This window comes from Cebus imitator, unplaced genomic scaffold, assembly GCF_001604975.1.
Source record: "Cebus imitator isolate Cc_AM_T3 unplaced genomic scaffold, Cebus_imitator-1.0 Scaffold371, whole genome shotgun sequence".
Lineage (NCBI taxonomy): Eukaryota > Metazoa > Chordata > Mammalia > Primates > Cebidae > Cebus > Cebus imitator.
This window is the reverse complement of record NW_016107686.1, coordinates 1,792,094-1,805,027: the sequence shown is the minus strand read 5'-3', so window position 1 is coordinate 1,805,027 and position 12,934 is coordinate 1,792,094. Positions and strand designations below refer to the sequence as shown.

The window sequence follows — 12,934 nt, the reverse complement described above, 5'->3', positions numbered from 1 at the left end:
TTCTCATTGTGCTCCATAAATGCCTGTTGAATTTAATTGACTAAATATTTTACTTATTTGCTAGATATTTTAGCTTTGAACATCCACAATTTATGAAGCATTCCAGCACACTACCACACAGCAACATATGTTTATTCATGTCTTTGAAATGTAAAAATTTAGAAGCAAGAGAGGAAAGAAAGGCCAGGAACATGAAATAGAAATATAAGGTAACTTTATGTGTTTGTGTATAAGAAGATTGGGATTAGAAACTGACAATGTTTTAATCTCTACAGTAATTCTCTGTGCTCTGACACAGACAAGAAAGAAATAAGCAATAAAAACAGAAGAGCCAGGTTATATTCCAGCAGCTCTATACGCACATGAATCTTTAGAACTGACTGTCTGCCCAGATATTTTTTTTTTTTTTTTGAGTCAGCTGATCACGTCTTGGCCATAACTCTTACTTCAAATGATAGTAGAGCAATTTAATATGACAAATCTAAGAACTCAAAGAGGAAATTGCAATATAATGTGAGCTGCAAGCAGAGTGTGGAATTTAGGAGAGGACCATGCGAGTCTTTTTAGAAAAGTGGTTATGGGCATAATGAGAGCTCCTCTGTAGGTTTGTCTACACTAGTCATCTCAACCAAAATGCTGTGCAGAAAGTCCATTAATCTACTTTATCGCCTACTTTTACATACAAATAGCAAAGGAAAAGGGATTATTTAGAAAATAAAGTGCTTTCTCTGAAATGCAGTTGAGTCTCTATTATGAAGCACTATACCAAGTTTTACTGCAGTGCAGTCACTGTTCATTCCAATTGAATGTGGATTGCACTGAATTTCTTATCTCATTGTTTACTGAAACACTCTTAAAAAATTCACAATTTATTTTCAGTGTTTGAGGAATCTTTTAAGTGTTGGTAATATAAAGGCAATGCTCATTTGGAGCAAACAGATTTTCCCAAGGGACAAGAGAAATTTGTGAGTCTCATAACCTGATTTCTGAATCACTTAAGGAACCACGACTCTGCTCTCTCCAGAGAGTGGAGTTGCGCACAACCAGACACCGAAGCTCTGGAGGGTAAAATGTTGTGACTTTGCTGGGAAGGTATCTATAGGATTCGTGTAGCAAAATCCTGTTTCTTTGTTGATGGTTTCAACTTGGCACTAAGGGAAAGGAAGGACATTTATGACTTGGGATTTGTTTTCTGCAAACCTCACAGCAAAAGTACTCCAACCAAGTAAGTGAACATTTCTTTAACTGGAAAGGGATGCTGAGTGCATTAAGTAATGTCACATGTCCTTAGGGAAGTTTAATACACGGGAAGTTGGCACAAGTTAAAACTTCTTAAATTTTTCTGGGTCTGGGTCAATCCTTTCAAAATTGAGGGTCAGGAAACAATGAAAAGAGAACGCTCAGTTGAGGGAATAAATACAAAGAAGAGAGGTCAGTTGCAGTGTCTGAGGAGAAAACCTAGTGCTGAAAATCCCCATGGAGACTCACTTTGGAATTTCTCCTACTTGTTCTTCCCCCTGAAAGTCAGCCTGAAGAATGAAAAAGTTCAGCCAGAAAGGTGTCTGAAAATACCTGATCTCTCCATTCTTCCTCTTGCGCTTTCTTTCAACAAGAGGAATTTTTTAGCTCCCAAGTACCCCTCTTATTGTTACAGAGAAACTGCCAAAGGTATAAAGGCAAGAAGTACAGTGCAATAAATTGCTAGTGCATTTGATTAAAAAGTTTTGTTCTCAGTGTTTCTTGGCAATCTAAAAACATAATAGGTTTCTGTTTCACTGCTTGTTTTAAATAACAAGGCAAGCTCCTTTATCTAGAAACACAATGTTACAAAAGCAATGTTAATTAAAGGTCACAGTTTGGGGAAAAACAAAGCAGCAACTTGCCAAATTCTGCTGCAAAATTTGTTTTCAGTTATGGCTAACATCTGAACTTACACTTGGCTATGTAAGGAAAACAGGAACCAGTTAACTCATCATTTATGTATCTAAGAGCATTTGCTTCCTGCATTCTTTACTGCATAAAGTATTTAAAAATCTTTGATTTAGCCTTGGGTTTAATATATTCTAGGGAATAACTATTCATTCTGGCTTGCTTAAGACATTGCTGGGTTTACACCTGCTGTCCTAGAATAATTATGAACAGCGGCCTTCCACTTTAAAAAGTGCCCTTAGATGATAAATTATATGTTCATCCTAATTATAAGGTCCATTAGAGAGTTGTTGTTTTCTTACTTTCTGGAATGTACTTATTTTCCTTATCCATGTGATGAGAAACCATTCGCCCTCCAAATAGATGAAAATACCTCCTTTTCTATGAAGGCTTCAGTGACATTTACCCTCCCCATTCTAAGTTAGACTTTCTTTCCTCCAGGGCACCCTAGAACTTGGTCATTTTTTACTTGCATTTACATCATAGTGCTCCAACTACATCCACATCTAGGCAGTCCTCAAATTAACAGTACTAGTAGAACATGTTGTAGAGTTGATTAACCTTTGAATACTCAGACCTAGCATGGTGCCTGGTGCATTGCAGCTGCTTAATATAGAAGTTTAAATACTTTGTCTAGATGACATATTCTTCGGAATCCTAATATATGACCTAGTTCAAAGAAGAGCTACGAAGGTTGAATCTTGGATGGAATTTCTGTTATTTTTCTATCTCTGGTAATCTTTAAGCCAATCCCATGTGCCCTGGAATTCAGTTTGAAAAACACTGGTGAGGTATGAATGATGAATAATGAATATATTTGATAAATGAATGAATGGGAAAGTGAGCACATAAAGTAAATTCTAAAATAATATCCACTGTACGAATATTGCCATCCTTTAACTTGCACTGAATGTTCTTTACCCTCTGCCTATTTGAAAATTACTGATCTCAGTTCAAATCCCATTTCTCCCTACTTGATGACTGCAATCTCTCCTAAACTATAACATATATATTTCTTTGGTTTTTACACATAACATTAGCTATTGGTTGTTAGCCTCAAGTTTTCAATTATCAAATTTAAATAGAGGCATAATATTTATGAGATATATGTAAGTTATAAAAAATCACAAGGCAATGAAAATCTGTGTTTAAAAGGGATATTATCACTTTAGAAGTCTGCTGTATCTACTTTGATTATAACCACCCCCTCTTAATGGTTAATTATAATCTTTAATTTTGGCTTTTCATTCCTGTGATATTCTTTGTAATTTTATCATGTATGTTATTATCCTTTGAAAGCTTTCAGAGTATAACACCCCAAAATATGCTGCTCTGGCATATTGACTTTTATTTATTTATTTTTTTAGAGACTGGATCTTGTGGTCTGTCACCCAAGATAGAACGTAGTGCAATCACAGCCCACTGCAGCCTAGAACTCCTGGACTCAAGCGATCTTCCCCCTTCAGCCTCCTAAGTAGCTATGACTACAGGTGTGCACCATCATGCCCGACTAATTTTTAAATTATTTTTGTAGAGATGGGGGGTCTCACTATGTTGCCCAGATTGATCTCTAACTCCTGGCCTCAAGCCATTCTCCTCCCTCGGCCTCCCAAAGTGTTGGGATTACAGGTGTGAGCCACTGTGCTCAGACTATATTGACTAAAGGCACTTGGAAAACAGCAGGTACAAGACTGCCACTTTCACCTTCATTCTTTTTCTAAAAGGCAAGAAATGAAATCCCCATGCCAGAGACGCCCTTTCTATTTTAGAAGGAAAGTAACATTCTTATCATCAAGGACAGGAAGTTGAGATAGAGGAAACTTTGTCTAGACCTTGTTCAGATATTTTCTTCTAGCTCCCCACATAACTTAGTTACTTTTTCACAATTTATTACTCTTTGTCCAATTCACTATATAAATGTGCAGTGAGAACTGCGTTTCTGGGTTTTCATTTTCTTATGATGGATTCCTTGCCACGTAAAACTTGTATTAAATAAATTAGTATGGTTTTATCCTTTCGATCTGCTCTATGTAAATTTAATTCTCAGGATCAGCTGAAAAATCCTAAGAGAGGAGAGGTAAAGCTTTGCTTCCTCTATATCTTGAACAATCACTCCATCTCAACCACTTTCAAACTTTATAATTATGAAATTATACATTATGTATATGGCTGTGAACTGGTTTACTCCAAATTATGTTGTTGAGTTTCACCCATGTTGTTGCAGCTGTCACTCCTTCATTTTTACTACTGCATGAGGTTACCTTGTATGAACATACCAGGTTATGTGTATTTGTGAATATGCTATGAACATCATTATGTACACTGGATCATAGAGTATATGCATCTTTAGCTTTACTAAGGAGTGCTTGTTTTTTTTTTTTTGTTGTTGTTGTTAGTTTTGTTTTTTTACAGTCTATTTTACCAATTGACATTGCTACCAGCAGTGTTCAATCAAGGGTTCTTTTTGCTCTACATCTTCATCAACAAACTGTCAGTCTTTTAAATTTGTGAATCTGGTAGTTTTGAAAGAGTATGTTGTTGCAGTTTTAATTATATATTTCTGTTCACTCATGATATTGACAATCTTTTTATTTTTACTGAATTTTTGGTTTTCATTTTCTTAGAAGTACTTGTTGAAGTGTTTCGCTAATGTTTCAGCTGGGTTGTTTTCTACATTCAGTTTGTGAAAATTCTTTAAATGGTCTGGGTATTAATCCCTCCTCAATAACAAGTATATTTAAAAATCTTCTTCAAGTTTAAAGTTTGTAATTTTGCTTATTTCAGTATATTCTACTGAACATAAGTTTTAAATATTAATACAGTATTTTCTTTTATAAGTTGTACTTTTTCTGTCATATTTAGGAAATATCTTCCTTCTCCAAAGTCATAAATATGTATACCTATTTGCTTCTAAAAGTATTGCAAATTTCCCAGTTAGGTCTTTTATACACTTGGAATTGATTTTTATATATGCTGTGCAGTTGGGGTCAAATTTTGTTTATTTAAACATATAGACAATCCATTGTCTAGTACATCTTTTAAAAATTTGATTCTAATGTCATGAATTTTAACTTTTCTTTTTTTATCTTCACAAGATAGTATTCTTTTTATTGTTCTGTGCAATAAATTTTTTTGTGGAATTACTAACATTTACCATTTGCTTTACTTATCATTTACTCTTGTAGCTCACCTCTTCTATCTGGAATCATTTTTTTATGCTGCCTCAAGTACGTCTCTTAGTACTTGAGACATACTTGAAGGTCTGCTGGAGTCAGACTTTGGTTGCTGTCTGCCTAAAAATGAATGTATTTTGTTTTCCTTTTAAAAAAGTATTTAGGCTATATCTATAAATTTGACAGTTTCTCTCAGTATACTGAAGATTCTTTCTTCTGTCTCCTGCTGTTTTGTTGCTATTGAGAAGTGAGCTGCCAGATCTCTTCGAATGTTATCTGTATTACAACTTTGGCTACTTTTATGATCATCTGTTTGACTTGGTGTTCTACTATTTCACTATTCTAGACGTGACTTCATTTTTATTTATACTGCTTGAAGTGCATTGGGCTTCCTGGAGCTATAGTTTGAAAGTTTTAATTAGTTTGGAACATTCTTAGCTTGCTCTTTACATAATGCTTGTGCCTCAGTCTTTCTTGTTGTTTCTTCTGGAATCCTGATTAGATATTTTTTCTCTTTCTTTTTAAAGTGTTCTTCTTCCCCTTGTCTCTTTCTGCTGCCTCTGGAGGATTTCTTCAGACCTATCTTGCAGCTTCCAAACTCTCTTTCCAGTTATATCTCATCTGCTACTCGAACCACTAGGGTTTAATGTTTGAAATACAAAATTACCTGTGCTTTACAGTCTCTTTGGAAGTCAAGCTTATTTCTTGTTCACATTTACTCTAAAGATGTAGCCCTCTTATCCCAGATTTATTCTGGGAGATGTTCTCATGTTGGATTCTCCTGTGGGTTGTCTAGGCTTTGTCTTGTGATCTTTGTTCTTTTGAGGCCACGGAAACCAAAGCTCAATTCATATTTGAAGTTTATTAACATGAAAATTGCCTTTAATATTCAGCTTACTTCTTGGGTTCGAAAGCCACTTACTTTTGGACTTCTGACATTTCTCACTTTGCTGCCAGTATACTAATATAGTTTAAAATGTGGTTTTTTAGTTAAATATAAGTGGTAATGAATTGTTAATGTTTTCAACAAGGAAGTCAATCAGGATATTTAATTCCCAGTAATACAAAAAACAGAGGTTGGATACTTAACTTTTCATGAAACAATCATCTCCTTAGACTTTCAGAATATTCTCTAATGCCTGTCTAAAAGCTCTTTATGGGCTGGGCATGGTAGCTCATGCCTATAATCTCAGCACTTTGGGAGGCCAGGACAGGCAAATCACTTGAGGTCAGGAATTCAAGATCAGTTTGGCCAACATGGTGAAACCCCGTCTCTACTGAAAATATCAAAATTAGCTGGCATGTGCCTATAATCTCACATACTCTGGAGGCTAAGGTGCAAGAATCCTTTGAACTCAGGAGGCAGAGGTTGTAGTGAGCTGAGATTGAGCCACTGCACTCCAACCTGGGTGACAGAGGAGACCCTGTCTCAAAAAATAAAAATACAGCCCGGCGCAGTGGCTCGTGCTTATAATCCCAACACTTTGGCAGAGCGAGGCGAGTAAATCTCTTGAGGTCAGGAGTTCGAGACCAGCCTGGTGAACAGTAGCTGGGATTACGGGCATGCACCACCATGTGCAGTTAATTTTTGTATTTTTAGTAGAGAAGGAATTTTGCCATAGAACATGGCTGCACATGGTGGCCCATGCCTGTAATCCCAGCTACTCAGGAGGCTGAGGCAAGAGAATCACTTGAACCTGGGAGGTAGAGGTTGCAGTTAGCAGAGGTTGCACACTACACTGCTGGCTGGGCAACTGAAAGAGCAAGACTTCATCTCTAAATAAATAAATAAAGATTAATTAATTAATTAATTAATTAATGTTCTTTATGTAGCCAGCACTGTATAAGTATTTGTTGATTTTAATAACAGAAACTATATGCATGGAAACACATGCTTTTAAATCAACAAACCTGATATGAGGTTTTGGATTTCCTTTAACTTCACAATTGAGCTTCACTTTTTTCTCCTCAGAATCCAAAGGGAACATTACAGGACTTGGTTCTTGAATAAAAATCGGGCCATGCAGTGTGGAATCATCTGAAACAAGAAGAGAAACCGTGCGAAATGAAGAATACCTTCCAAATAGGAACAACAACAGGAAACAACAACATAAAGAAAATAATAGAAATAAATTAACAAAAAATAGTGAGGCATAACAGGCTCTGTGTCAGCTTCTGGAAAAAAAAATCCCATTCAAAGTTAATCTATGGATTAGAATGAAGTGAAAATATGTGCTCTCTTATTTCACATTGGTCACATATTTTACAAATGACTTCCAGGTACAGGCTGCTGGATGTCTCCCTTTCTCTCCTCTATGTATTGTTCTGCCTGTCTTTAGTCTGCCCCTTTACTTTGTGTGTCCTGTATCCCTTTTGTGCTGCTGCATTGTGGATGGCTGTCTAGTGTCATAAAGCTAACATTTTTTTCTGTGCTGTAATGAGATGACATAATGAGAAAGAAGCAAAGATGTTACGGTAAATAAGTCAATAATGAGTAATAGCTCTGTGGTGTAACGTACACCACAGTTTCTTAAAATGACTATGTAGGCAAATAGAGAAAAACCTACAGTCTTTATTTTCAAATTATCTGCAGTGAAGAACTAGGTTCTTTGTTTTCCCAGTGTCTCATGAAGCCATATATGGTCTACCTTGCATAAATATCACATAGCTGGTACCACACATGACTCAGCAACACCCAAACTGGTCTATAACAGGTGCAGTGATTTGAGTCCACTGATTATGTGCTTGGATGGTGAAGCCATGTCAAACAGCCATGCATTTCTAAGTGCTTTCTCTCAACAAGAGAAACTGGATGCATGAGACTTACTTTGCCATGGAGCAGTAGCAAAGTTCAAAGACAAGAATGATCCACAAACCATATCTTAAGTGGCAGTGTAGAGTACATATGCTTCTAGACTACAGTGTAATACCATATTGTTCAAAATGCACCTCACCACTTATGCCCATGAAAGTGATTTTCATTTTTCAAAGTCAAGTTCAAATTCTTTTTCCTAGAAGACTCTTCTAGACCCTCACCTTTTTCCTTTAACCACTTAATTTAAAAATTATATTTCCCAAGACATTTATCTTTTTCTACTAAGTGCATTTGATAGAAAGTACACTTTCTTTTCCCTTGTCTGGATTATAAGCTCTTTGACAGCTTGCTGTATTATACCTATTTTTTGTATCTCTTGTGGTACCAAGTACAGTGGTGTATATACACACAGGGTAATCAATAAGAATTTGTTTTATTTAAAAGTATTTTTTTCAATTTTTAATGTATTCAATTAGCTTACTTAGGTACCGCTTGATGAGTTGTGAGGTAGAATCACCAGAGGCTATGATGTAAAGTTACATTAAATATCACTCAGCAGCTGACAGTCCACATCAACTTATATGTGATTATTCTGAAGGGCAAAAATTGCAACTGCTATCCTGGAAAACCTTGATAACCAGATTTTTGTTGACAGGTGACAGGATGAGACTGAATTCATTCAGGTGCATCATTACAGAGAAAAAAGAATAAAGCTAGTTTGGGGATCTAGGTGAAGCCTGGCAAAATAATTTCTAAGGCATTTAACTCAGACATAAAGAAAAAAAAAATCTTCATGCTAAGGTCGAAATACAAGAAAACTAAGAAGACAAAATGACCAAACAGAATTCTGTCTTATTATAGGGGAATGAAGACAGCCCATGCTCTCGTTGCAAGAAAGAGAAGGATGAGGATTCAGAAAGACCACGGACTGAGTTTTAATGCCTTGGGTCAAATACTAACTCCAGGACCTCTGGAAAATCACCTAGTCTTTGTATGTCTCAAATGTGTCATCTAAAAATCAGTAAGATTGGACTAGGCCAGTGATTCTATATGAGATTAAAATGGGAAAACAAGCTGGGCACAGTGGCTCATGCCTCTAATCCCAGCACTCTGAGAGGCTGAGGCATGGAGGACTGCTTGAACCCAGGGGTTCAAGACAAACCTGGGCAACACAGGGAAACCCCATGTCTACCAAAAATTTAAAAAATTAGCCAGGCTTGGTTGGGTGCCTATAGTCCCAGCTACTCAGGAGGCTGAGGTGGGAGGATAGCTTGAGCCTGGGAAATCAAGGCTGCAGTTAGTCATGATCATTGCCACCACACTCCAGCCTGGATGACAGAGCAAGACACTATCTCTAACGAAAACAAAATAAAGCAATAACAAAGAAAAAGAAAACAGCCAGGAATATTTTCCCATAAACATGCATGTACTTACACATATAATTTCCATTCAAAGATGTCATGAAATATATTACCACTACTACTGTCTCTCCTTATTCCATGCACAAAATACCACCACATCAATAAGAAGTTAAAAAAAAAAAAAAAAAAAAAAAAAAAGATTTATAAAAGCACACAAAATAAAATCATTAAAAAAAGTATACAGACAAGTACTTTTTAAAAAAATACTTGTGTTTCAAGTTGGATATTTCAAAATCCAGACAGTTTAATTTCAGATTTTTAATAATTACACAGATATTTTCAAAACAAATTTAGGTATTGATCAAATCTTAGCTCATTTCAATGGTAAAGAATTAAGTGAATTTTGGGCACATCGAGGTAAATAAAAAATGTTATTCATGAAGATCACTCGCATAGAAGCAAGTTTGGTGGTTTTTCTCTAAGAGAGAAATATTTCCATTGTTTTCCCAATTCCAAAATTATGTGTGTGTGTATATAATATCAATCATCTCAATTCATTGGTGTTCCCTGATTTGAATTTCATACAGAAATATAGACTCTATTACTAGTAATTCCAAATAAGAATAAAACATAATAATGATTACTCAGGATGCAGCTGAGAGGCTGTGGAATAACATCTGTACTATTTCTCAATGTAGCCATGCCATATTTAAATAACAAAAAGATACTTTTTCTGTGTATTTTGTAAAAAGAATTGATAATAATGAAGTTTTGAATTCACTATAAATAATGCTCTCCATCTAAAGTTTTTATTTTCTCCTAGTTAACCAAGCTCACTGCCTGAAAATTAACATTAGCATAAAGGGAACAATATTTCAGTTCTCGTCGAAGGAAATCCACAGGCTTTTGTGCATGAGCTATTTGAGTTCACAAAGATGAAGGAAGAGATTTTAGAAAGCTTAGCTAACCAGGTCGGTATTAAGAAAAAAACAAAACAAAACAAAACAAAAACAAAAAAAACCCCAGATATCCTAGCTTTTAAACCTTTGGACTAGGGTTAACAATGTTTTTGAGAAAAAAGAGCTGCTTTATTTCACCAAAACCTTGAGGTGCCTGGGTGAGACAAAGAGTCCCGAGAGAGGCGTTGTGAGATGAAACGGGGAGAGGCATCCCTAAGTTTGTTCTGTCTCTGTGTAGTTGCCACAAAGTGACTTTCAAGTGTCTTGAAGGCACACACAAAAGACTGTGCATTTACCATTTTCAAAGCCTAGAAGATAAAGTTCATCCTTTTCTTTGTCACAGTAAGTTGTTCTATGTAACCAGAAGAGTGGCTGTGATTTTCAGTCAAAAGAGGTAAAGGAGCATCTCAGCAAATGACAGAGGACAGGATATAACAATACAGTGTGTCTCAGAGTTAGACTGTAGACCACCTGCATTATTATCATGCCATGCTTGTTTTATTAAATCTCAGTTCAGACTGACTACACCAGAAGAATCTGGGGTCCATTAATCTGCCCCTTAACCTAGCTCTCTGGGTGATTCTTTTGCACACTGAAGTTTGAGAACTACTAACACAGATCCTTCTATTCCTAGCTTTCCATTTCCTAAGAACAGAACATCAGCCAGCAGCAGTTTTAGACCCACTCCTAGACATTTTTTGTTGGGCAAAATATAACCAGCAAATCTTTGCTTGATAACATTTAGAAAGGTAATTTTAGCGCATGCCTGCCTGGACTAATAGTTGAGAAAGAAGCATCGAGGACAGAAAGCTATAAAACTAACTCACATGAATGTGTCAAGGTCTAGGACTGATGCACAAACTAATCCTTTCTTTTTTTTTTTTAAGCAGGGTCTCACTCTGTCACCCAGGCTAGAGTGCAGTGGCACCATCTCAGCTCACCACAACCTCCACCTCCTGGATTCAAGCAATTCTCCTGCATCAGCCTCCTGAGTAGCTGGCATTACAGGCGTGTGCCATGCCCAGGGAATTTTTGTATGTTTAGTAGAGATGGGGTTTCACCATATTGGCCAGGCTGGTCTCAAACTTCTGACTTCGTGATCCCCTTGCCTCGGCCTCCCAAAGTGCCAAGATTACAGGTGTGAGCCACCACACCCGGCCAACTAACCCTTTCTTAGAACACCTGTAGTTGAACTCCAGAAGCTAATTGTGAGATACCCCACCCTCCCCAACAAGTACTGCACAGAACTGACAAAGAGCAGGCATCCTTAGAGATCACAATAGTCCACTGACCTATAAAGTTTATCTTCACTTGATATACACAGCACATGCTGTGTGTATTCTTAACCACTATGATTTATTTATTTATTTATTTATATTTATATATTTTTTATTGCACTTTAGGTTCTGGGGTACATGTGCAAAACATGCAGGATTGTTGCATAGGTACATACATGGCAATGCAGTTTGCTGTCTCCATCCCCCCATCACGTATATCTGTCATTTCTCCTCCTTATCCCTCCCCAACCTCCCTACCCCCACGCTGTCCCTCCTCTATTCCACCGCAACAGACCCCAGTGTGTGATGCTCCCCTCCTGGTGCCCATGAGTTCTCATTGTTCAACACCCGCCTATGAGTGAGAACATGTAGTGTTTGGTTTTCTGTTCTTGTGTCAGTTTGATGAGAATTATGGTTTCCAGATTCATCCATGTCCCTACAAAGGACACGAATTTATCATTTTTAACGGCTGCATAGTATTCCATGGTGTATATGTGCCAAATTTTCCCTGTCCAGTCTATCATTGATGGGCATTTGGGTTGGTTCCAGGTCTTCACTATTGTAAACAGTGCTGCTATGAACATATGTGTGCATGTATCTTTATAATAGAATGATTTATAATCCTTTGGATATATACCTAGTAATGGGATTGCTGGGTCAAATAGAATTTCTATTTCTAGGTCCTTGAGGAATCACTAGTGTCTTCCACAATGGCTGAACTAATTTATACTCCCATCAACAGTGTAAAAGTGTTCCTATTTTTCCACATCGTCTCCAGCATCTGTTGTCTCCAGATTTTTTAATGATCATCATTCTAACTGGTGTGAGATGGTATCTCAATGTGGTTTTGATTTGCATTTCTCTAATGACCAGTAATGATGAGCTTTTTTTATATGGTTCTTAGATACATAAATGTCTTCTTTTTAAAAGTGTCTGTTCATGTTCTTCACCCACTTTTGAATAGGTTTGTTTGTTTCTTGTAAATCTGTTTTAGTTCTTTGTAGATTCTGGATAATAGCCCTTTGTAGATTCTGGATAATAGCCCTTTGTAGATTCTGGATAATAGCCCTTTGTTGGATGGGTAGAGTGCAAAAAATTTTTCCCATTCTGTTAGTTGCTGATTCATTCTAATGATTGTTTCTTTTGCTGTACAGAAGCTCTGGAATTTAATTAGATCCCATTTGTGTATTTTGGCTTTTGCTGAATGCTTTTGGTGTTTTAGTCATGAAGTCCTTGCCTATGCCTATGTCCTGAATAGTTTTGCCTAGGTTTTCTTCTAGGGTTTTTATGGTGTTAGGCCTTATGTTTAGGTCTTTAATCCATCTGGAGTTAACTTTAGTGTTAGGTCTCAGAAAGGTGTCCAGTTTCTGCTTTCTGCACATGGCTGGCCAGTTTTCCCACCACCATTTATTAAACAGGG

The 12,934-nt window shown here is 36.7% G+C and overlaps 1 protein-coding gene across 5 annotated transcripts in view; it reads right to left on the bottom strand.

Annotated features, from left to right (window-relative positions):
* Positions 1-12,934, bottom strand: part of CNTN4 (contactin 4) — a 974,474-nt gene that overhangs the window by 328,548 nt on the left and 632,992 nt on the right. For all 5 annotated transcript variants that reach the window (XM_017507289.2, XM_017507292.2, XM_037730965.1 and 2 more), the window contains one exon: positions 7,014-7,140. In XM_017507289.2, the coding sequence (XP_017362778.1) occupies positions 7,014-7,140 (127 nt within the window). The remainder of the gene's footprint in view (positions 1-7,013; positions 7,141-12,934) is intronic.